The 24,140-nt window shown below is 44.4% G+C and overlaps 1 protein-coding gene across 1 annotated transcript in view; it reads left to right on the top strand.

Moving 5' to 3' along the window:
* cntn2 (contactin 2) overlaps positions 1 to 2,428 on the top strand; it is a 224,344-nt gene extending 221,916 nt beyond the window's left edge. The window contains exon 23 of the mRNA XM_060845329.1: positions 2,019 to 2,428. Coding sequence (XP_060701312.1) covers positions 2,019 to 2,077 — 59 coding nt within the window. The 3' untranslated portion in view covers positions 2,078 to 2,428. The remainder of the gene's footprint in view (positions 1 to 2,018) is intronic.
* Positions 2,429 to 24,140: the final 21,712 nt, after the last annotated feature.

The following is a 24,140-nucleotide window of genomic DNA, read 5'->3' as shown; positions in this document are numbered from 1 at the left end:
TTGATGAATTCATAGAAAAACTTGGAGAATTCAAAGGGTTACTCTTCCAGTTTCACTCATTGAGAGCAACAGGGGAAGTTAATGAGAAGATTTTTTGGGAACTATCCTTCAAGTCTCAAACTCCAAGCTTCCTTCAAGTGAAGCTGCACACTGGGAGCAGGGTCTCCCACACATTGATCCTTCAGATTCCTTTGTAACCATCCGGTAACGGGAGGTGCTCCTGCTCCCTAGCCAAGATTTCCTTGACCGTTGAGGGAAGGGTCCTTACTTACCCATTCTGGCCTCTGTGTGTCTCAAGGCCCAAATGCGGTTGACACACTGGGGGCCTGTGAAACAGTCCTACCAGGTCACTCTGTTCGAGGGCAATTACAGGATGGGCAACAAAGGCTGACATTGTCAGTGATGCACACATCCCAAGACAGAATTTTTAAAAAGCAATCTCTCAAACATGAGCAAGAGAGAGAGACTGACAAGTTTTCAACTACTAAAACAAGGTGAGGATTAAAGGAAAGCAGCTGACCTTTGTGTTCAGAAGAGAGAGAACAGAAGGCACTGAGCTACAGACTGAGAAAGGATACTGAAAATAGTGGTGGTCTTTTCATTGTTGGATCAGAAATGTGAAGTGAAGAAACACTCAAAATGCCTCTTTGAGCCAGAAACTGCATGCTATTATCAGACTAGAAATGTAATTCCTGATTCTGTGTTGAGTTGGTCATTCTCGACTGTAGGGTCAGGAAAGGGTGCAACACCAAGCTCTAAATATAGAGATGGAAAAATCAAGATTCACCATTTGGATCAACAGGAATTAATTGTTGGAAATAGAAGGAGCACAGGGTTGAGCTTAGCCTTAATACGCTGTGCATTTATGCATCACCACAGGAAGTCTAAACGGACAGAGGGACTCTGCAATGGGGAAGGGTCATGAACACAGGGTAGGAACGTGGGCAAAGAATTTAATCATTCCTCGTGTCCATTAGTAGCCACTCTCCACCCACATGCACTTACAATCAGGGCTAAACTTAAAAAATGTGATTGTGCTTTTGTTCGTGGTACTTTGCCAGTGATATTCATGTGTTGGTGTTCGGGGCTAATTCAGTCCTTAAAACTGTGCTTCCCAATCACATTGACCAGGAGAGCAAAATGTAAATATTCTACCAGGCACACAATGTAGACATTATTTCTATTCCCTGAAGAAATACAAGGGTAGAAATTATAATGCTATTATAAGAACACCGAACACATGGAGGGAGGAATTTGATTTGCAATGTTTGTGGTGAGCTGTGACCACTCTTCTTAAAAAGTAAACCTTTGAAGAGCTCTGAAAATCCTGTAGCATCGTTAGACTTGTCACTTTGAGTAATATCATTCTGTGATAGTCCACCCAATTAAAGAGAAGTCGTCGATGTCTTTCTTGTCAATTGAGCATTACTACAAAATCAAACAGATAAGAAACAAAAGAATGTACACATCAGAGTGTTGGGTGACCATGCCAATTCATTTTGTAACAACTACACTTTATGGGGTGCCATATCCTCCTCCAAAACACTGATGCACACATTTCATCCTCTCAACATGTATCCCTACTCAACAAGTCTCTCATTCCTGCCTTATCCCCCAAGAAAGCAGTTATGTTCTATGTTGGAATTGGTATAGAAACAACTTCACTGCTTTGGAAGCCTTTAATGTAAGGAGGCCTTGCTCATCATTAGAGTGTTGGGACATCAATTTACTCTATTAATGGTTTTGCTGTGAGAGCAGTGAGGACAGAATCACTGGAGCTTCTTCAGAGAACAGATGAGGTGAGGTGAAATCTGCCAAGCCAATCATAGAATCCTGTGGCAGAGCAAACCTGATGGGCTGAATGGCCTACGTTTGCTGCTTCGTATGCATACGAAGGGAAGTGAAGTTCAGGCAGGTAAATGGAGTCGGGATCCAGGTCAGCAAAGGAATAATTGGATGGGATAAAAGACTCAAAGGAGTTGAATGACCTTTTTGTAACTTATGACCCTTTTCTGCAGCTCCGGCAAACTGGCAGGCTAGATCAGATCTAGAGCTGGAGGCTGACTTGATGAGATGAAAGCCAATCACAAAAACTTGGGATGCCTCCATTCATACTCACAAAGAAGAGACACAGTTAATTACCGTTCCAATACCTTTGGGAGTGAGGAACGGGAACTGATGGTAATGTGTAAATAAATTCACTAATCTCAATGAATAAAATTTACTTTCTCTAATTAACGCCTCATGTTAAATGGAAAAACAATTGTACCCACATCTGTGATGCTCACAGGGAGTTCAACACTTCCATAAGAAAACAGAATGTTTCTGTTGAGTTTGAATGAATCATCTTCATATGCTCAGAGTATCAGACTCATTAATGTACTATATTGTATTTGATTTATAAATAAAAGCCTGGCCTCCACAACCTCTTCCTAATAAAGTATTACAAAGACTACCAAATGGACTTGAGTGAAATTTAATCTGAAATCAACTCCAAAATTGGGACTCTATCATGCAACATGCTTGAAACTTTTTCACCTTTGCTCTCAGTTTAATTCCAATACTGACAACGCTATATATCTTGTCTACCAACAACAGTCACATCTATTACATATGCCTCCAGCTACCTCAATTTCCGGCTGCTCAATTCCTCACTATCCAACCAATCTCTCCTGGCCCCATGATATTACTGCAAGAATGTTCTTCCCACCAAACTCCTTCAAAACCATTGCTCAGTTCAATCTTTTTCCTGTTTCCAGTTAGAGTCACCATTGTCCCATCAGGCTACAAGGATACTTTCCTATGAGAGAGAGATGATCGGCAGTAGTTTAACCTGAGGGTCACTGTGCCTCAAGCGAGGAGAGAGATTGAGAAAAGTCATTCATGGTAACCCGAGGCAATGTGGGAATGGAATCCTAACTGGTTGGTATCACTCTACAACACAACCTGGCCGCCCAGCCAATCGAGCCCCATAGGGTTGGCTTCTCACCAGAGAGTGACAACTGGTGGCGGTTTAACCTGAAGGTCACCACACCCTGGGAGAGGAGAGGTGTTGAGAAATAGCATCCTTCACAGTAACCTCAGCCAATATGTCAATTGGACATTCGTTTCTAACCTCCCTGAGGACCAGGAATATATCCTTGATGTCCAGATCCATGCATTATTTGTCCAAATCTCCTTGTTGGAAACCTTTTGGTCAGGATTCTATTCTGCCAATAGACCATTTTCATCAGTTGTCAAAGCAAGGAGCTCTGAATGGCATGTTACTTAACCCTAACCCTTGCCAGATCTCCTCAATGTCTCTGCACCTTTCTGTACAGTTACCCACGATCCCATTGCCTGCTTCTTTCCCCAGTAGCATGCAAAAGCTTCACTGGTCTGGAGTTACTTGTGTCAGCATAACCAGCATATTTCCTTGGTTGATTGGCTACTCTCTTCATCCAATCGCCCCGGCATCCATCATAATTTCAAGTTGGTGTCCCTTGCAATCATTGCCTGCTGCCATCCCATGGTTTAATGAGCTTCCATACAGAGATCTAGTGATTATCTGACTTATTACTGGAAAAGCGAAAGCTATCTCCAGCAGGATGTCTGCAAATGGACATGATGGTGTCATGACAATGTCACTAATAATGCAGAGACTCAGACAAATGAAAATACACAGGGTATTTGGTGGGTGGGGTGAGTCGATGGGAAGAGTTTGGGGGACAGGCAAATCCACCCCTACAAGTCTCCAAAACTAGAAAATCCATTTGCAGCTGGGCAACCAATCAGAGGAAAGTCTACCTGATAATTAGACCTGAAGGAAATGGTGAGGAGCTGCTCCTCCAATCATGGGCAAGTGCTTTCCCCTGCCTGCTGCTGATAGGTTCATTGGTGTGTCAAATGTCACATGTAAATCTGTGATGTGGAAATGCTGGTGTTGTACTGGGGTGGACATCGTCAGAAGTCACACAACATCAGATTTTATTTCTCAGGTGAAAGAGCAGCACTCCAAAAGCTTGTGATTTCAAATCAACCTGTTGGACTATAACCTGGTGTCGCATGACTTCTGACATTTAAATCTGTAATTGAGATTTGGGATCATAACTGTCTGGTTAATCTGTGGCAGCTTTACCCAGTAGTAAATCTTTTGCTGAGACCTCACTAGTTACAATAACTTGCCGGTGTATTATCTATTCTGAAAAAAATTGCGAGCTTATGTTTGTTGTTCTGTATCAATATAAATCCCATGGTGTCTGGGGGGATTAATGTTTTCCTTTTGTGACTTGACAGCAAGCTTAATGAATGGCTGTTAATTATTGAGGATATTGATGAATTAACCTCATTCTGCTTTGTGTGAGTCCAAAGCCCCCATATGTCACAAATAAAAAGCATTGTAAATATGTCACTGCATCACTTAATAAATGAGTTAGTGTGAAAAGAAGAACAGTCCTTGAAAAAATCTCAAGGAAAACCCTTCAGATGAAGAACCATTTCAAATGCTCTGTGGACGCAGGTTTTTATTGGCTGGTGAAATTTAAAATCAATTAGTAAATCTGAAACATTAAGCTGGTCCCAACAATGATATGGTGCCATCACTAATTGTCAAATAAGCTCATTTGGTTCACCAATGACTTTTAGGGAAGGAAATCTTCTGACTTTGCCTGGTCTGGCCTACATGTGACTCCAGACCCACAAAAACGAGGTTGTGCTTAGTTGTGCTTGGCAATAGCCTGGCAAGCTAATCAGGTTCAACAGATGACCAACAAATAGTAGCCTATCCAGTAATACCCAGATCTCTTGAAAGAATTAATCAAAATCAGAATCCCTACACTGCAGAAAGAGGCCATTTGACCCACTGAGTCGGCACCAAACTTCCAAAGAGCATCCCAGGCCAGGTTCCCATAACCCATCATTTCCCATGGATAACCCACCTAGCCTACCCATCCCTGGTCATTATGGCATGGCCAATCCACCTAACCTGCACATCTTTGGGATGTGGGAGGATACCAGAGCACCCTGGGAAACCCACACAGACACAGGGAGAACATGCAAATTCCACACAGTCACCCAAGGGTGAAATCGAACCTGGGTCCCTAGCACTGTGAGGCAGCAGTGCTAACCACTGAGCCACCATGCACCACATTTAACTACAGGGTAGCTCATCTTTCCTTGGGGCAAGTTCGTGATGTGTCATAAATGCTGTGTCCTACACAGCAGTATCCATATCCCACAGGTGAATTTAAAACAACTTGTATTTATATAGCATCAGGAAACTCTCAGTGATGGGAGAGAGGAATAACAGGCTTAGTTCAAAATGGCAAAGTGGATGCTAAGGTGACAAACAATATTCTTCAGTGGCAATGGGGAAGGTGCAGTTTCAGTGACAAGGGAACTGGGTCCATGGCAATGACTACAGACCAATGTTCTGCCCGCCCAATAGGAGAGGTCGGACATTCACAGAAGGTCGTGCAGGAAGTCAGCAGCAGATCAAAAAGCAAAGTACATTTCTTTCTAAAGTGATGTATTACCTTGCATCACAAACTGTAAAAGCAGCAAAATCCAAACCCACTCGGCTTTTAAACATTAGGAAGATCTTCTGACTGATCTGGAGTTTACATACCTTCAGCATATCATGGCAACAGATCAGGGATCAAACTTCAGTGGATCAAACAACACAACAAAGGAAGATTTTCATTTCTTTATAGCCTTTCACAACCTCAGGACATCCAACAGTGTTGCATAGCCAATACTTTGAAGCTTAATCAGTAATTTAGGAAGCATGGCAACTAATCTGTGCACAACAGCCTCCCGCATGTGATAATGACCAGCCAATCCATCTTTTTAGTAATGTTGATCGAGAAATAAATATTGATCCCACGTTGCAGGGGAGAAATTCTCCACTCTTCAAAGAACCATCCATGGAACCTTTCAACATGGACCTGAAAGAATATAAGGGAATTGGGCTTAATCTATGCAAATAGTCAAGGTCATTTCCTCAGGTTAGAGGAGTCCAAAGCTAGAGGGGACAGGTTTAAGGTGAGAGGGGAAAGGGACCCAAGGAGCAACTTTTCACGCAGAGGGTGGTGCGTGTATGGAATGAGCTGCCAGATGAAGTGGTGGAGGCTGGTACAATTACAGCATCGAAAAGGCATCTGGGTGGGTATATGATTAGGAAGGTTTTAGAGGGATAGAAACCAAATGCTGGCAAATGAGACTAATTTAGGATATCTGGTTGGCCTGGAGAAGTTGGACCTGAGGGTCTGTTTCTGTGCTGTATATCTCTGTAACTCTATGTAGATTGGATGTTGATTCTAAGAGTGCAGCTTCCTTCAATACTGTCATTGCTGGAGCATTGTCCCGCGACTGTGTCCATCGGTATTCCCACTGTCGGAATTGAGACTCCGTCCGCTCAAAATTCTCCTCATTGACACACATCGCTATGGCTTTGCTCAGGATTTAATTTTGTTCTGCTCTGGCTGGGGCTGATGCCCTTGTTATTTTACCAGCGCCCCGGCCACAGCAGAGTCCTCTCCACAAACACACAGGGACAATGCTGAGGTCAGCTCACTGCCATGAAGCACTCCCAAGGAGCAACATCACTTGTTTGTGCCCCAGGCCACCCAACTCACTGAGCTTGAGTATGGACACACAGACACACCTACAGATCGTAATTCATTCATCCGCAGGTAATCCTTCTCATCACTGTCACTTAGGGAGACTGCAGTCTCTTGTAAATACACCCACTCCCACATGCCACTACCTTCCAGCAGCTTTTTCTGACAGCTAGCTCTTCATCTCTCTCTGTTAAATTGGGTATTCATTAATCAATTGAGCAAAGATCAAAGCTAAAGGATAAAATAAAGAGTGGAACAATGCAATCAAAACTGATCACTGGACACGCACTTCAACTCCAATGAAGAAACATAATTTAGAAATGCTTTAGAGTGAAGAATATAGATCTTGCTTTTTGTGCATTTTTTTGCTGCTGTAATTTTATGTACCTCGCTCTGTTCTGTCACTGTACGTTATGATCTGCCTGCATTGCACACAAAGCCAAACTTTTCACTGTATGTGACAATAATAAATCAAATCAAAATTGAAAACAGAATCAAACAAAATGATTTAAAAAGGAGACTAGACACAAGAACAGGCCGTTTGGCCCAACCATACTATTCCATTCTTTATGCTCGACTGGAATCTGTTGCCTCCTCATCTGAATTGATCTATTGCCCTGAAAATGTGTTGCTGGTTAAAGCGCAGCAGGTCAGACAGCATCCAAGGAACAGGAAATTTGACGTTTCGGGCTAAAGTCCTTCTATTGCACTGTCCTGGATAAGCCTTCCACTTAAATGTATTGATGCTATTTGCTTCAACTCCCTGTGGTAGTGCATTCCACATTTTCGCCACTCTTCCAGTAAAGGCATTTCTTCTGACTTTCCCATTGAATTTGTTGATGACTGTCTTTTATCGGCAGCTTTTAGTCCCGCTCTTCCCCACCAGAGGGAACATTCTCTCTGTTTCCACTCCATCAAAATCTTTCATCATTTCAAAAGCATCTATGAGCTCACCCCAGAGCCTTTATTGTTCAAGAGAAAAGAGAAGCATCCTATCAATCTTTTTCTGAAACTTTGACCTAGATATTTATAGAGTCACAGAGTCATGCAACACAGAAACAGACCCTTTGGTCCAACCAGTCTGTGCCGATCATAATCACAAACCAAACTAGTCCCATCTGCCCGTTCCTGGCTCCTACCCCTCCAAACCTTTCCTATTCATGTACTTATCAAAATGACTTTTAAACATTCTAACTGCACCTGTACCCACCACTTCTTCTGGAAGTTCAGTCCACACACAAACCTGTGTAAAAATGTTGCCCCTCATGTCTTTTTAAAATCTTTCTCCTCTCACTTCTAAAATATATCCCAGTGTCTTGAAACCTCCCACTTCAGGGAAAAGAGATCTATCGTCACCTTACATCCTACATACGACTAAAGCTTTCAGCCTTAAATAGAATCTTAAACTTCAGTTGTTCATTGTAACTGATAGCTCTCTTAATCTCTGTCAAAATACACTCTCTTAATCTCTGTCACGTGGACAGCTTTACAATTGTACAAATTCTGAGAAATGCTTGTAAACACAGGAGTTAAAGCCTCAAAAGTTTATACAACTTCACTTTGTCAAAGACAATAAAATGCTGATCTTGCCAGTAATCAATTCATTCCACAAGCAAGTTTACAAAAAATATTGAGTGGATTGACCTTGCTAAATAGCAAGGGGTGTGCTGACTAGGTGGGTTAGTTATGGGAACTGGGTAGGGCGGCACGGTGGTTCAGTGGTTAGCACTGCTGCCTCACAGGTCCATGCGGGTCCCAGGTTCAATTCCAGGCTCGGGTGACTGTCTGTATGGAGTCACACCACATTGTGGTTTCCTCCCACAGTCCAAAGATGTGCAGGGCAGGCGAATTGGTTGTGCTAAATTGCCCATAGTGTTAGGTGCATAAGTCAGAGGGGTAAATGGATCTGGGTGGGTTACTCTCTGGAGGGTCGGTATGGACTTGTTGGGCCGAAGGGCCTGTTTCCACACTGCAGGTAATCTAATCAGAAAAAGGGATTACAGTTCTCCAGCCACAGAGCCCCTCACGATGTTGCTGATCTTGTCCTCTTGTGACCAAATTAAGGTAAGGCCACTTCTCAATTCAAGGGATCCAGGGATTGGATGGGATTCTCTTACGAGAGTAGATGTGGACTCAATGGGCCAAATGGCCTGCTTCCTCACTGTAGGGATCCTGTGATGCACTGACTGTAGTACTAATGTATATGGGAAGAGCTTCCCAAAGTTGTCTGCTTGAGCAGTCAAGACATTTCTCTGACTGCGAATTTTGAAGGAAAATTGAGCAAATGAAGGACTTTAAACATCTATCAAATTTCCTGCAGTGGACTGTATCCGTTTCCTGATAACTGTGAGCTAAATGGGAGTCAGACAAAACACAACGGATAGCCTGCTGGGTATAATGAGATTATTGGATTGACAAAGGGCAGAGGAGAGGATTTCCTGAATCACTTCTTTCTACAATCAGCGACAGCTTTGTAATTTACTTTGCAGAGTGCTAAAGCCCACTAGCCCTCAGCGTGGAATAATTTATTCACCAACTGCCTTGAGAAAGCATTAGGCAAAGCAGTCAGCCATGCCAGACCCTACATTTATGCCAGTAAAAGCACTTTAAGAGAAACCTCAGCTGGGACCATCCAGCAGGGAGGCTTTCAAACACTCTCAACCTCAACTTTCCCCTCCCCAATTATCCCCTTCAAAATAAATAAACAATGTGCTTCATTAAATAAGCTCAGCAGCTGTCCATTTCAGTCACACCATCCAAGTGACAGAAGGGGCAGAGCAAGAGGCATTGCAAATGAGGGCCCAGTTCCCCTCACATCTCTCACTCCAGCTTCAAGGTCTGCTTGAATCCTTCAGTTCTCCAGCCACAGAGCCCCTCACGATGTTGCTGATCTTGTCCTCTTGTGACCAAATTAAGGTAAGGCCACTTCTCAATTCAAGTAAAACTCTGAGAGGAACGAGAGGAGTTGCCTTCTCGTTGCAATTTTTAATCACCTCAGGATGCCCTGAAGATTCCCACAGCTACTGTGGCTTTTGTAGCACTGTCATGACCCAGGAATTGTTGCTGCCAACTTGTGCACAGCAGGATCCCATAAGCAGCAATGTGGCAATGACCCTGTCATTGACCACTTTTCTAGTGATCTTAGTCAAGAGCTAATGATTGGCAACATTAGCATACTTGTCAACATTAAAGGCATTTAAATGGTCATTGGATAGGCATCTGGATGATAATGGAATAGTGCAGGTTAGGTGGGCTTTAGATTGGTTTCACAGATCGGTGCAACATCAAAGGCCAAAGGGCCTATACTGCACTGCAAGGTTCAATGGCCAGAATACCAGGACTTTTATTTATTCATTCACTAGCTCGGCCAGCATTTATTGCCCAGAGGGCATGTAAGACTCAACCACATTGCTGTGGGTCTGGAGTCACATGTAGGCCAGACCTGGTAAGGATGGCAGTTTCCTTCCCTGAAGGGGATTAATGAATCGATTGGAGTTTTCCTGACAATTGGCAATGGATTCACAGTCATCATTAGACTCTTTATTCCAGATTTTTATTGGATTCAAATTCCACCATCTGCCAAAATAGGATTTGAACCCATAATATTACTGGGGTCTCTTGATTTACGCTCCAACGATAATACCATTAGGTCATCACCTCCATCCGTCCTTTGAGAAAACTGTCGTGGAATCTCTTAAGTCCACTCAAGGGGAAAGACAGGGCCTTGGTTTAAGGTCTCATATACCCAAAAGAGGATATTTCTTTTAGTGCTGCTCTTACTAGAATTCTGAGCTCAAGATGGTAGAGTCAGATTTTAACCCACAACCTTCTAATGGTTCAAGCATATAGTTCTTTGAAAGTTTCATCACAGGTAGACAGGGTGGTAAAGAAGGCATTTAGCACACTAGGTTTGGAGGGATAAGGGCCAAGCGCAGGCAGGTTAGTTTGGGAATATGGTTGGCATGGACTGGTTGGACCGAATGGTCTGTTTCCATGCTGTACGACTCTGTAACTCTCTATAACTCAGATGCAGTGTAGGACCCACTGACCACGATTAGCAGAAGAACACTGTGAAATAGTAGCAGCCATGCCTGATAGTGCCACTTGTACCTCTGCATCAGGACATCTGTCAGGGAAGACTTCTTGGATTTTGTTGGATTTGGGGTTTTAGCTTCAATCTCTCCACTGACAGCCCTAAAGCCTGTTCACGCAGAGGGTGGGACATGTATGGAATGAGCTGCCAGAGGAAGTGGTGGAGGCTGGTACAATTTTATCATTTAAGAGGCATTTGGATGAGTATATGAATAGGAAGGGTTTGGAGGGATATGGGCCAGGTGCTGGCAGGTGGGACTAGATTGGGTTGGGATATCTGGTCGGCATGGACGGGTTGGACTGAAGGCTCTGTTTCCACACAGTACAGCTCTATGACTCTATGACCCTCATCTTGACCCAATCTGCAAAGAGGAGAAAGTGAGGACTGGAAATGCTGGAGTACCAGAGTTGAACAATGTGATGCTGGAAAAACACAGCAGGCCAGGCAACATCCGGGAAGCAGGAAAATCGATGTTTCGGGCATAAGCCCTTCTTTCTGAAGAAGGGCTTATGCCCGAAACGTCAATTCTCCTGCTCCTCGAATACTGCCTGACCTGCTGTGTTTTCCCAGCACCACATTTTTCAACTCCAGTCTGCAAAGAGCCATGATTTTCAACCCTTGATGATGAGAAGGTTAACTGGGACAGGGAAGGAGAAAATGATCCTTCCAGAGAACAGGGTATGTAATTCAAGGTGACAGTGTAGGATACTAGGGAGGTGTTGTGGCTCAGTAGTTAGCATCGCTGCCTCACAGCACCAGGGACCTGGGTGAGAGTATGTGTGTGTGTTTTTTTTTAGATTTGATTCCGTACAGTGTGGGAACAGGCCCTTCGGCCCAACCAGTCCACACTGAACCTCTGAAGAGTAACCCACCCAGACCCATTTCCCTCTGACTAATGCACCTATCACGATGGGCAATTTAGCATGGACAACTCACCTGACCGGCACATCTTTGGACTGTGGGAGGAATCCAGAGCATCTGGAGGAAACCCACACAGACACGGGGAGAATGTACAAACTCCACACAGACCTGAGGCTGGAATCGAACCTGGGACCCTGGTGCTGTATTGAGCCACTGTGGTGTGTGTGTGTGTGTCCGTCTAATTGGGACAAAGGAGGCTTGAATTTGCACTAATTAAATTTAGGATTTACTTATACAGAAGTGATAATGGTAAAATTAAGGGTGGGAGTTCTATTTTGCAAGATTTTTATTCTGCTTGCTGAAGAGGTGAGTGTCACATCCTTACACAAGGTACACAGTCTGAAAGCTGGAATCTGTTTCCAAACTGAAGGCTTATTGCCTTCTGCCTCCATCCCCTTTGATGGGGTGTTAATTTAATTCGATGAGCGCCTGTTCAGAACACCTCCACCTGCCAGTGTCAATTCCCTGCCCACTCCTACCCCATTCAAAAGATAAGAATGAATGAGGATAACCAATTTCTACTGACAGGACAGTCAGCAGTTAGAGGACATAGATTTAAAGTAATTGGCAAAATCAAGCTGTGAAGTAGGAGAGTAAAGTGTTTAATACTCATCTCCTTACCGTGATCCAGAACGCACTGCCTGAAAATGCAGTGGGAGCAGATTCAATGATAACAGCCAAAGGGAACTGGATGAATACTGAGCGAGGAGAAGACTTGTCTTCCTAAGGGGATAGTACTGGGGAGTAGGATGAAATGGAGAGTACAACAAGCCAGTTTAAAGATGATGGACTGAATGGCCTCCTGCCATGAATACGGTTTCCTGATTTCATGTCAAATAATTGCCTTCCAGAGCTGGTGCTCAGTAACCTTTGTCCCAGTGTTATGGCCTTTTGCAAATCTTAAACATTACCCTCTGGGAGAAAATAAAGTTGAGCAGCTAAGGCAAATCTGAATCATTACTTCAAATTAAGGCAGGGAGACAGGACCAGAGGGATATTAATGGCAATGAATGAGATGTAAATTTAGAACAGATATTTGGAAGATCTATTTAGCTAATTAAAATGGTGATAGATGGTTTAGAAGATCCACCAAGAGGATTGTAGAGAGATTGGTAGTTGGTCTATCATAAAGCTGCACTCTCTTGGGTTTTGTGCAGGTTGTTATACCAAAGGGAGATTCTCCAGCAATCCCACCGCCTAATCCGGCTTCTTTATCCCAATAACACTCTGATAAAACCCAATTTCGTTTTAATGTTGCTCTTGGGATTTAGTAAAAGGAAATAGATTTAAGGTAACTGGCTAATGAGAAACCCAGCAGGGAGACTCACAGTACACTGCTCTGATCTGTAATGCACTGTCTGAAAGACCAGTAGAAGCAGAACCAATACTAACGTTCAAAGGGGAAATAGATATACATCTGTAAAGGAAATGTTTGCAGGACAATGGAGAGGGGTCTCTGGGGACTTGAACTAACATGTGAATTAGAATTAGGAGCAGTTCACTCAGTCACCTCGATGCTGCTGTGCCATTCAATCAGATCATTGCAGATCTAATAGCGCCATATTCCCACCTATCCCAATAACCTTTCACCCAGCCAAGAATCAAGACGAAAACTTAAGTCGTTTCTGGTGGTGATGATGATGGACGGGTGACCAGGGCAGAAGTCCCCTTACAACACTTTTGCACAGAAACATAATAACTAGGATCAGGAGTAGGTCATTCGGCCCCTCTAGCATGCTCTGTCATTCAATAGGATCATGCCTGATCATCGAACTCAGTTCCCTGTTCCTGCTTTCTCCCCATACTCTTTGATCCCTTTAGCCCTAAAAACAATATCTACCTAACTAATGTAAGGGCGGCACAGTGGCTTAATGGTTAGCACTGCTGCCTCACAGCGCCAGGGACCTGGGTTTGATTCCCACCTCGGGTGTCTGTCTATGTGGAGTCTGCACATCCTCCCCGTGTCTGTATCTAAAGATGTGCAGACTAGGTGAATTGGCCATGCTAAATTGCCCATAGTGTTAGGCGTATTAGTTAGAGGTAAATATAAAGTAGGGAATGGGTCTGGGTGAGTTACTCTTTGGAGTGTTGGTGTGGGCTGAAGGGCCTGTTTCCATGCTGTGGTGAATGCAACCTAATCTAGCTCCTTCTTGAAAACATCCAATGTTTTGGTCTCAACTGTTTTCTGTGCAGAGAAATCCACAAGCTCCCCATTGTCTGGATAAAAAAAAACTCTCCTCATCATAGTTCTAAATATCCCCATTCTCTATCCTTAAACTCAGCACTGGGATCCACTAAGTGTGGCTGCGAGGCCACAGTTTAACATTGGTGTGAAAGGAGCACTTTCCCTACTACCGTAATTTCCGAGGGGACTTTGTGCCCACCTGTCCACACTTGGATTAGAGCCCACAACCTTCAGACTCAGAGGTGAAAATAATACAAATTGACAAGTAACAAGAAATACAGGGCTTGAGAGTTGTATTTGGCATCCGAAAGGCAATGCACAAAGGCATTCAACATACTAATTGGTTTGATTAAGAAGGAAAATGCTATGTTTTCCCTCCTGGTTGTCCTCTCAGCCTAATAAGATTTGGACATTTATGGGTCTGCTCTACATTAGTGAAGTTCAAGCTGATAAATGGCTTCAACCAACCAAACCATTTGTCAGATCCTGGTTCGAAGTAACAGCAGGGTCTGGCTGTGGCTAATGTCTCCAGGGACTGTGTCAAAATTACATTACCAACGGCTAATACTCGAGGGACAAAAGCAGCAGGTGGTCTGAGATACTGATCTATTTTCAGTTTCTTGATTGAGACCTTCATTGTTGGCATTGTTGTCTTGGAGTTCATGCATTGTCACAAAACTGTTCTGATGCTGGACTATTGAAACTGAATTTCTAATGTTCATGGGGGAACCTCAGTGTATGTTAATAGTTTCGGAGGATACTGTGGCGTATATTAATAGTTTTTGAGGGTATCCCGGTGTATGTTAATAGTTACAGAGGGTAACCCGGTATATGTTAATAGTAACAGAGGGTATCCTGGTGTATGGTAATAGTTACAGAGTGTATCCCGGTGTATGTTAATAATTATAGAGGGTAACCCGGTGTATGTTAATAGTAACAGAGGGTATCCTGGTGTATGTTAATAGTTGAGTAAAAAGTGAGGTCTGCAGATGCTGGAGATCACAGCTGAAAATGTGTTGCTGGTTAAAGCACAGCAGGTTAGGCAGCATCCAAGGAACAGGAAATTTGACGTTTCGGGCCAGAGCCCTTCATCATATCCATTCCTGATGAAGGGCTCTGGCCCGAAACGTCGAATTTCCTGTTCCTTGGATGCTGCCTAACCTGCTGTGCTTTAACCAGCAACACATTTTCAGCCGTATGTTAATAGTTACAGAGGGTAACACGGTGTATGCTAATAGTAACCGAGGGTATCCTGGTGTATGTTAATAGTTACAGAGGGTATCCCGGTGTATGTTAGTAGTTACAGAGGATCTCTGGATTCATGTAAATAGTTACAGAGAGTCCCCGGTGTACATTAATATTTGCAGAGGGCCTCTGGGTGGAAGTTAACATTTATAGACAGTATCCATGTGTGTGTGAATACTGACAGAGAGTTCATGGTCATGCATTATCAGATCCCTCGGTGTGTATAAATATATACAGAGGGTTCCTAGGTGCAGAGGGTTTCTGGGTGTATGTTAATATTTGAAAGATCCCCTTCCTCTTTTGACATTTCTTCACCATTAGCCAGCAGCTGGGAGAGACTTCATTTCCCTTGTTCCATTCTTACCTTCCTAATTGTAGCCCAAGAATCACAGCAATCATTTCTCTCCCAATCCCATGGATTTACCCTTGCCTTGCTCTTGTTTCATGTCTCATGCGACTTTGTGATATATTCTGAATATGCCTCAGTCTTCATGGATGCACTGACAATGCCTAACTCCAATTGCAGTGGCTCTCTCTCTCTTTTTGTCTCTCTCTCGAGCTTGCACTGTTGTTGAATGATCAGTCTGCTTGCCCGACATACAGCACTAGATGAGCTGAAATACTGGAATTTCTCACTAATTGCCACAAAAGCATTCCCTAGTCTCTGACTCCACCCTGCTCCCTGAGAATGAAGTTTGAACCAGGCTGTTGATCATATTGGTGTCGTATTTGGCATATCTGTATTAATATAGCACCTTTCATAACCTTGGGGCTTTATGGCTCGAGGTGTAGTGACTGATGTAATCGGGAAAACATGCAACAAGTGCAGAGCTACGCCCCTCAAAGGGTTTGGTCCCAATTACCAGGAAAACCTTTTAGAGAACTGATCTTCTCAGAAATGGTGCCTTGGGATGTTTACAACCACTGGAAAGCCTACACAGGGTCTCAAATAACAGTCTGACCAAAAGGACAGTGCCTCTGACCGGGCAGCACTGGGGCAATACTAGCACTGAAGTGACAGCCTGCAATATTAGTCCCGTGTTGTGGCTTTGGCCAATGAACTTGCAGGATTCTAACTCAGAGATTGAGTCAGATTGACTGAAGCAAGAAAAGTTAAGGTCTGTCAAGGTCCGTTTCAGTGTTTAAGCACAGATCTGTTCTGGTGCAGAAGGAAGCCATTTAGCCCATCTGGTCTGTGCCAGACCTTTGAGCATTTTGACTGAGTGACAAACTGCTGCCTTTTCCCCATAGTCCCCCCCCCCCCCCCCCCCCCCCCCCCCCCCCCCCACAAAGTGTTCTGGATTCCCACAGTCAAAAGACCAAAACGTGACTCATTTGGGGTGATCACTGCAGAGTCCAGGAATACTATGCAACAGAGCAGTGCTGACGGAGAAGGCAGTAGGTGTGGGTTTTGAGTGAGATTAAACCTGCTCTGCTTACTGATCACTGTGGAAACAGGGCCGACTGGCCAGAACAAGCCTCAGTAACCCAGAGCAGGAGAAGAAGGAGGAGCAGGAGCAAGATCAAGTCAGACCACAAAATCGCAGAGTGGTTGCTGAGCACAGGGAGGCCATTCAGCCCATTATACCAGCTCGATTACCTAGTACCAATCTCCTACCTTGTCCCCATATCCCTCCACATCACCTCTATCCAAATAATCACAATGATGCGGTCCTAGTACCTATTCATGGCTGCTGCAGTGGAGGCGAATTTGGGTTCCCGACGGCATCTACGACCAGCACAGATACATTGAGGTTCTGCCTTGGCAAGTCCCAGCAAGGACTTATAGTAGCGAGGGTGTGGGTGGAGGTGAGATGGAGCCAAAGAGTGGGAACTTTCATTCCAGCAGTGATAAGGCGAAGTGACTTGTGCCTGACCACCAGGCCCATGGCCCAGACTGGGGCATTTAATAAGGAGGACTGTGAAGATGAACACTTTTTATTCACTTCTTTATTCTTCTCCCTTTATATTCTATGTTTTGGTTTACCTTTCTGTTTTTGTAAGTTCAAAATCACACAACATCAGTTTATCATCCAACAGGTTTATTTGGAAGTACAAGCTTTTGGAGCGCTGCTCCTTAGAGTCATTGAGTCATAGAGATGTACAGCATGGAAACAGACCTTTCAGTCCAACCCGTCCATGCCGACCAGATATCCCAACCCAATCTAGTCCCACCTGCCAGCACCCGGCCCATATCCCTCCAAATCCTTCCTATTAATATACCCATCCAAATGCCTCTTAAATGTTGCAATTGTACCAGCCTCCACCACTTCCTCTGGCAGCTCATTCCATACACTTACCATCCTCTGTGTGAAAAAGTTGCCCCTTAGGTCTGTTTTATATCTTTCCCCTCTCACCCTAAACCTATGCCCTCTAGTTCTGAACTCCCCGACCTCAGGGAAAAGACTTTGCCTATTTACCCTATCCATGCCCCTCATAATTTTGTAAACACCTTTATAAGGTCACCCCTCAGCCTCCAACACTCTAGGGAAAATAGCCCCAGCCTGTTCAGCCTCTCCCTGTAGCTCAAATCCTCCAACCCTGGGCAACATCCTTGTAAATCTTTTCTGAACCCTTTCAAGTTTCACAACATCTTTCCGATAGGAAGGAGACTAGAATTGCACGCAATATTCTAACAGTGGCCTAACCAATGTCATCGGGTAACTAGCTCTGAGAAGCTAGTGCTTCCAAATAAACCTGTTGGACTATAACCTGATGGTGTGTGGTTTTTTAACTTTGTCCACCCCAGTTGAACACGTGCACCTCTACATACTGTTTATTCAAGATGGCACCATTGAGTGGAAACACTAGGCAACACTTTTCACTGTATGTTGTAACAAAATACACGTGACAATAAAAAAGCAAATCAAATCAATGCCCCTCTTGAAAGTTTCAGTTGAACCAGCCCCCACCATACTGCCAGACAAGGGCATTTCTTACTTTAACAACTCAATGTTTGAAAAAGCCTTTCTCTCACTTCAGCTTTGCTTCTTTTACCCATCAGTTTAAATCTGTGCTCTCTCATTCTTGTTCCTTTTATGAGCAGCTTCTCCCTCTCTACACCACTCAGCTGTCAGGATTTTGCAAATTTCTATCAAATCACCTTGTTAGCCTTCTTCTCTCCAAGATGAATATTCCCAAATTCTTCAATCTATCCTCATCACTGACGTTTCTCCTGCCTCCTGACCAGATATCCCAACCCGATCTAGTCCCACCTGCCAGCACCTGGCCCATATCCCTCCTGTTCGTATACTCATCCAAATGCCCCTTAGATGTCAATGAAGTCCCATTACCAGGGTGGCTAACAACTACACACTTTCATCTGTCTACATTACACTGGATTGATCAAGAATATATCCATCTCAGTCTTAACGAAAGTCAGAGATTGCACGACACCAGGTTATTGTCCAACTGGTTTATCTGAAATCAGTGCTGCTCTGAAAGCTTGTTATTTCAAATACAACTGCCGGACTATAACGTGGTGTCGTGTGACTTCTGACTTTGTCCACCCCAGTCCAACACTGGCGCCTCTACATCAGTCTTAAATATACACAGCTCCCTCTGGCAAGATGCTCTAAAGACTCTTAACCCTCTGAGAGAAGAAATTGCTCCTCATCGCAGTGTTAAATTGTGCCAGTCATGGTCAGCAAAATGATTAAGCAGCTTCATATAATCCATTGAAGAAAGAGAAGAGAAAAACATGATCTACAATTGAAGCAGAAAGCAAAACAGGCTGGAAACCTTACTCGGTGTGCAGGAAGTGAGCTGAATATTAGAAGGTTTAATAACAGAGCTTGCCAGCTAGCTACTTGTGCACTGCAGAAGCCTGGTGCATCAGTCAAGGAGAGGTTGTGGAGTTTACTAGAGGACAGTAAGCCAAATTGTTGAACTGGACTCTATAAATCAGTGTGACGCCTTTCTGTAATTGGGATGCACTTAGAGTGGATGGTGCTGATAAGAGGAATGCTATGAAAAGCTGCTAGCTCTGTCACAGCTAGATCCAAGCACATTGAGGGGTCCTGCTGTGGCTGTACGCTGGTGAAGCAATAACAGCTTAGATTGTTCATGCTTATTACTGAAATACAGATTGGCTAAGGAGGAAAAATTCCTCCCACTCATGGTCTGTTCAGCAGATCTCGCTAATATAATTTTAAAAATGTGCACGAGATCACGGTTCTACCCACTGCTGTATTTGATAAGACACTCAGAGCAAAGTACAGGCAGTAACTGGAATGGAAGATGTGAAGGAGTCAGTGATTATTCACAATGTGACCACAGTGCACACAACCACAGAACCACACAAGGAAATGTTCTTGGGTCTCTCCTCTTTGTAGTTTTTATAAATGACTTGGATGAAGAAATCGAAGGCTGGATTAGTAAGTTTGCCAATGCCACAATGATCAGCGGTGTTGTAGATAGTGCCAAGGGATGTTGCAGGTTACGACAAGACATTGACAGGATGCAGAGCCGGGCTGAGAAGTGGCAGATGGAGTTCAACTTGGATAAATGTGAAGTAATTCATTTTGGAAGGTCGACTTTAAATGCTGAATACAGGATTAAAGACAGCAGTGTGGAGGAACAGCGGTATCTTGGGGTCCATGTACATAGATTCCTCAACGTTGCTACCCAAGTTGATGGGGTTATTAACAAGATATACGGTGTTTTAGCTTTTGTTGACACAGGTATTGAGTTTAAGAGCCTCAAGGCTTAGGCCACACTTGGAATATTGTGTCCAGTTCTGGTCGCCTCATTAGAGGAAGGATATAGATGCTTCAGAGAGGGTGCAGATGAGATTTACCAGGATGCTGCCTGGATTGGGGGGGGCTTGTCTTATAAAGAGAGGTTGAGTGAGCTTGGGCTTTTCACACTGGAGGGAAGAAGGAAGAGAGATGACTTGATAGAGTAGACAGCCAGAGATTTATCCCCAGGGCAGAAATGGTTGTTACAAGGGGCCATAATTTTAAGGTGATTGGAGGAAGGTTTTGAGGAGATGTCAGATGTAGGTTTTTTACACAGAGAGTGGTGGGTGAGCGGAATGCACTGCCAGCAGTGGTGGTAGAGTCAGCAACACTAGGGAGATTTAAGCGACTGCTGGACAAATACATGGAAGGCAGTAAGTTGAGGGGTGTCTAGGTTAGGTTGATCTTAGATTAAGATAAATGCTCGGCACAGCATCATGGACCAAAGGGCCTCGACTATGCTGTACTGTTCTATGTTCCATGTTCTAATTGTTCTGGTGCAGAAGGAGGCCATTTGGCCCATTGTGTGTGCAAGTGCTCTCTGAGATAGCATTGTGAGTAAACATCTTTCCTCTATAACCCTGACTCAAATAATCATCTCACTGAACCTGCTTCTATCAGGCAGGGCATTCCCAAAGCCTAACGGCTCACTGGGTGAGACAGCTTTCTGTTACATCACATTTACTTCTTTTGCAAATTGCTGTGAGTCTGTGCTCTCTTCATTCTTGATCTGCTAGGGGAGGAACAGCTTCCCCCCGGTCTACTCTCTGCAGACCCCTCATGATTTTGAAAGCTCCAAATAAATCTCCTCCTAGCTTTCTCCTCTCTAAGATAAACAGTCTTAGTGGTTCCAAACGTCCATCATAACTGAGGTGTCATCTTTGGGAATCTCTTCTGCTTTCTCTTGAACGTGTCCAAATCTTTCGTTTTTCCACATCTCCCTCTCTCTCACTATTGCTTGCAGCTGGTGCTGGGTTGTGAAGTAGACAGGCAGGAGGCTGGGAAAACGCAGCAAGTCAGGCAGCATCAGGAGGTGGAGAAATCGACATTTCGGGTGTAATCCTTCTTCCTGAGCCTGAGTCAGACCTATGTATTCTCAGTATCCCATTTGGCCCAGTGCTGAGTCTCCTACCTGGTATCCTCTTGCTCACTAGAACCGTTTATTTCTTCTTCCTGAATATTACGAGTGCCTCTCAGCACCTCTACTGCCACTACCTCCTGCACCCCACCCACCTCCCCCCTCCCCACCCCGTCCTGGTGTATTTGTTACTGAAACCCTCAGGGGTATTTTTGGTGCTTGCTGGACAACTCCAGCATTCAGTTGCCAGGCCTTTCACCTTCCATCTCCCAGGCACTGCTGCCCATTCTGAACTCTCCCTAAGTCCTGCTCACCCATCACTCCTGGGGATGACACGGTGTCTCTGTGCTTAGCACTGCTGCCTCACAGCACCGGGACTCGGATTCGATTCCCACCTCGGGTGACTGTCCGTCTGGAGTTTGTGCATACCCACCGGATCTGTGTGGGTTTCCTCCGGGTGCCCCGGTTTCCTCCCACAATCTGAAGATGTGTGGGTTAGGTGAATTGGCCGTGCTAAATTACCCACAGTGCTTGGCTCATTGGTCAGGGGTAAATATAGGGTAGGGGAATGGGTCTGGATGGGTTACTTTTCGTAGGGTCAGTGTGGACTTGGCGGGCCGAAGGGCCTGTTTCCACACTGTAGGGAGATCTGATCTAATCTAATTCTGTGTTGACTGACCCACATTGGTTCCTGTTCCTTTTCGGCCTCAACTTTAAAATTCTCAGACACTAAAACAGAAATTGACGGACAGGCTCAGCAACCAGGGTTAACTTCTCGGGTCCAGTGACCCTTTCCCAGAGCTGATGGTAGCTGGGAAAAGGTTGGTTTTATTGCAGAAGATAAGGTCTGGGTAGGGGGGTAAGAAGTAAACAGTGGGTGGGGATAGAGCACAAAGAGAGAGAAGACTTGAAGTATTAGCTTGCTCTCTCTCTCCACAGATGCTGCCTGACCCAATGGATTTCCCACATTTTTTGGTTTTGGTCAGTGACGAATAGTTGGACAGATAAAGGAGTGAATATAATGATCAGCCTGCAAGAATGAACAGCTAGGAATGAGGATGATTAGTGGCTAACAATGGGTTGAGTGTAATAGCAGACCATCTGGTAACAAGGCTTGGTGTGTGGGATTGGGTTAAGAACACAAGAGAAGCTGCCTCAAGCCCTGAAATTGCTGACCCTGATATTGAGTGCAGAGCACTGCAGGGTCCCCAAATGGAAAATGAGGTACTATTCTTCCAGTTTGTGCTGATCTTCGCTGAAGCACTGCAGCAAGCCTGAGACAGAGATGTTGGCCAGGGAACAGGGTGGGGTGTTAAAGTAGCAGGCAACGGGAAGCTTAGGGTCTTTTTTGTGGACAGAGCATAGATGTTCTGCGAAGTGACCCCGTGATCTATGCTTCGTTTCCTTCAATGTAGAGGAGACCACATTGTGAGCAGTGAATGCCATAGACTAGATTGAGTGAAATGCAGGTAAAGTGCAGCTTCAGCTGGAAGGTATGGTTGGGCCCTTGAATACTGAGGAGGGAAGAGGGAAATGGGAACGTGTTACACCTTTAATGGTTGGTTTACCCGAAACACTACTTAGACAATGTCTCCCCCACCCATCCTCCTCCTGTAACCAAAAAAAAAGTTCTGTGTGACGATTTGATAAGGTTACTAGATTCTTTTTCAATAATCACTTTGGGAATTCAAAATACTGGGACTGGATGTTAGGACAGTTGAATGTTCTCCCTGTAGACTGTGGGAGGCAATGGTCATCAGTAGTGTCCCTGTTGACTGCATCTTTGGGAAATGCACCCAACTCCAGCTCCTCGGATGCAGTGTTACAGAACTGGAGCTGGAACTGAATGAGATTCGGATCATTCGGGAGGCTGAGGGGATAATTGAGGGGAGTTGCAGGGAGGTAGTCACAGCTCAGGTACAGGAAGCAGGTAGATAGGTTACAGTCAGGGGATGGAAAGGGAATAGGCAGACAATGCAGGGATTCCCTACAGCCATTCCCCTCAATATTTTGTGGTAAGCATAAATTCTACAAGAGAGATGGTTTGCACCTTAATAGGTTGGGGACCAGCATTCTGGCAGGCAGGTTTTCTACTGCTACATTTAAACTAAGTAGCAGGGGGGAGGGGACAAACTGGATGTTTAAAAAGGAAATTGAAGGGAAAGTTAGAACAAGAGAAGTCAAGAAAGACAACTGGATCAATGAGGCAGAAAATTCGAAAAGGGATCATGCTGTAAGGTTGAATGGAACAGGGGTTGATGGGAAGGGTGAGAGCAGTAACAAAATTAAAAATACTGTATATGAACGCACGAAGCATAAGACATAAGATGGATGAGCTTGAGGCTCTTTTGGAAATTGGCAGATACGATATTGTGGGGATAACTGAGACGTGGCTTCAAGTGGACAGGGCCTGGAAAATGAATATTCAAGGCTACACGTGCTATCGTAAGGACAGACTGACGGGCAGAGGGGGTGGAGTGGCCTTGTTGGTAAGGGAGGATATTCAGTCCCTTGCGCAGGGGGACCTAGAGTCAGGGGATGTAGAGTCAGTGTGGATAGAGCTGCGAAATTCTAAGGGTAAAAAGACCCTCTTGGGAGTCATCTACAGGCCCCCAAACAGTAGTCTGGATGTCGGATGTAAGTTGAATCAGGAGCTGAAATTGGCCTGTGGTAAAGATGTTATTACAGTTGTTATGGGGGATTTCAACATGCAGGTAGACTGGGAGAATCAGGATGGTATTGGACCTCAAGAAAGACTTTGTGGAGTGCCTCCGAGATGGATTCTTAGAGCAGCTGGTGCTGGAGCCAACCAGGGAGAAGGCAATTCTGGATCTAGTATTGTGTAACAAACCAGAATTGGTCAGAGACCTCGAAGTGAAGGAGACATTGGGAAGTAGTGACCATAATACATGAAGCTTCAATCTGCAATTTGAGAGGGAGAGGGTACAGTCAGAAATGACAGTACTTCTGTTGAATAAAGGGAACTATGGAGCTATGAGGGAGGAGCTGGCCAAAGTTCAATGGTGCAATACCTTAGCAGGGATGACTGTGGAGGAACAATGGCAGATATTTCTGTGTATAATGTAGAAGTTGCAGGATCAGTTCATTCCTAAAAGGAAGAAAGATCCCAGGAGGACGCATGGGCGGCCATGGCTGACGAGGGAAGTTAAAGAAACATGTAAAGTTAAAGAGAAAAAGTATAACATAGCAAAGATAAGTGGGAAAACAGAGGACTGGGAAGCTTTTAAAGAACAACAGATGATTACTAAGAAGGAAATAC

Source organism: Hemiscyllium ocellatum, chromosome 26 (genome assembly GCF_020745735.1).
Source record: "Hemiscyllium ocellatum isolate sHemOce1 chromosome 26, sHemOce1.pat.X.cur, whole genome shotgun sequence".
NCBI lineage: Eukaryota > Metazoa > Chordata > Chondrichthyes > Orectolobiformes > Hemiscylliidae > Hemiscyllium > Hemiscyllium ocellatum.
This window is presented reverse-complemented; position numbering and strand designations above follow the sequence as displayed.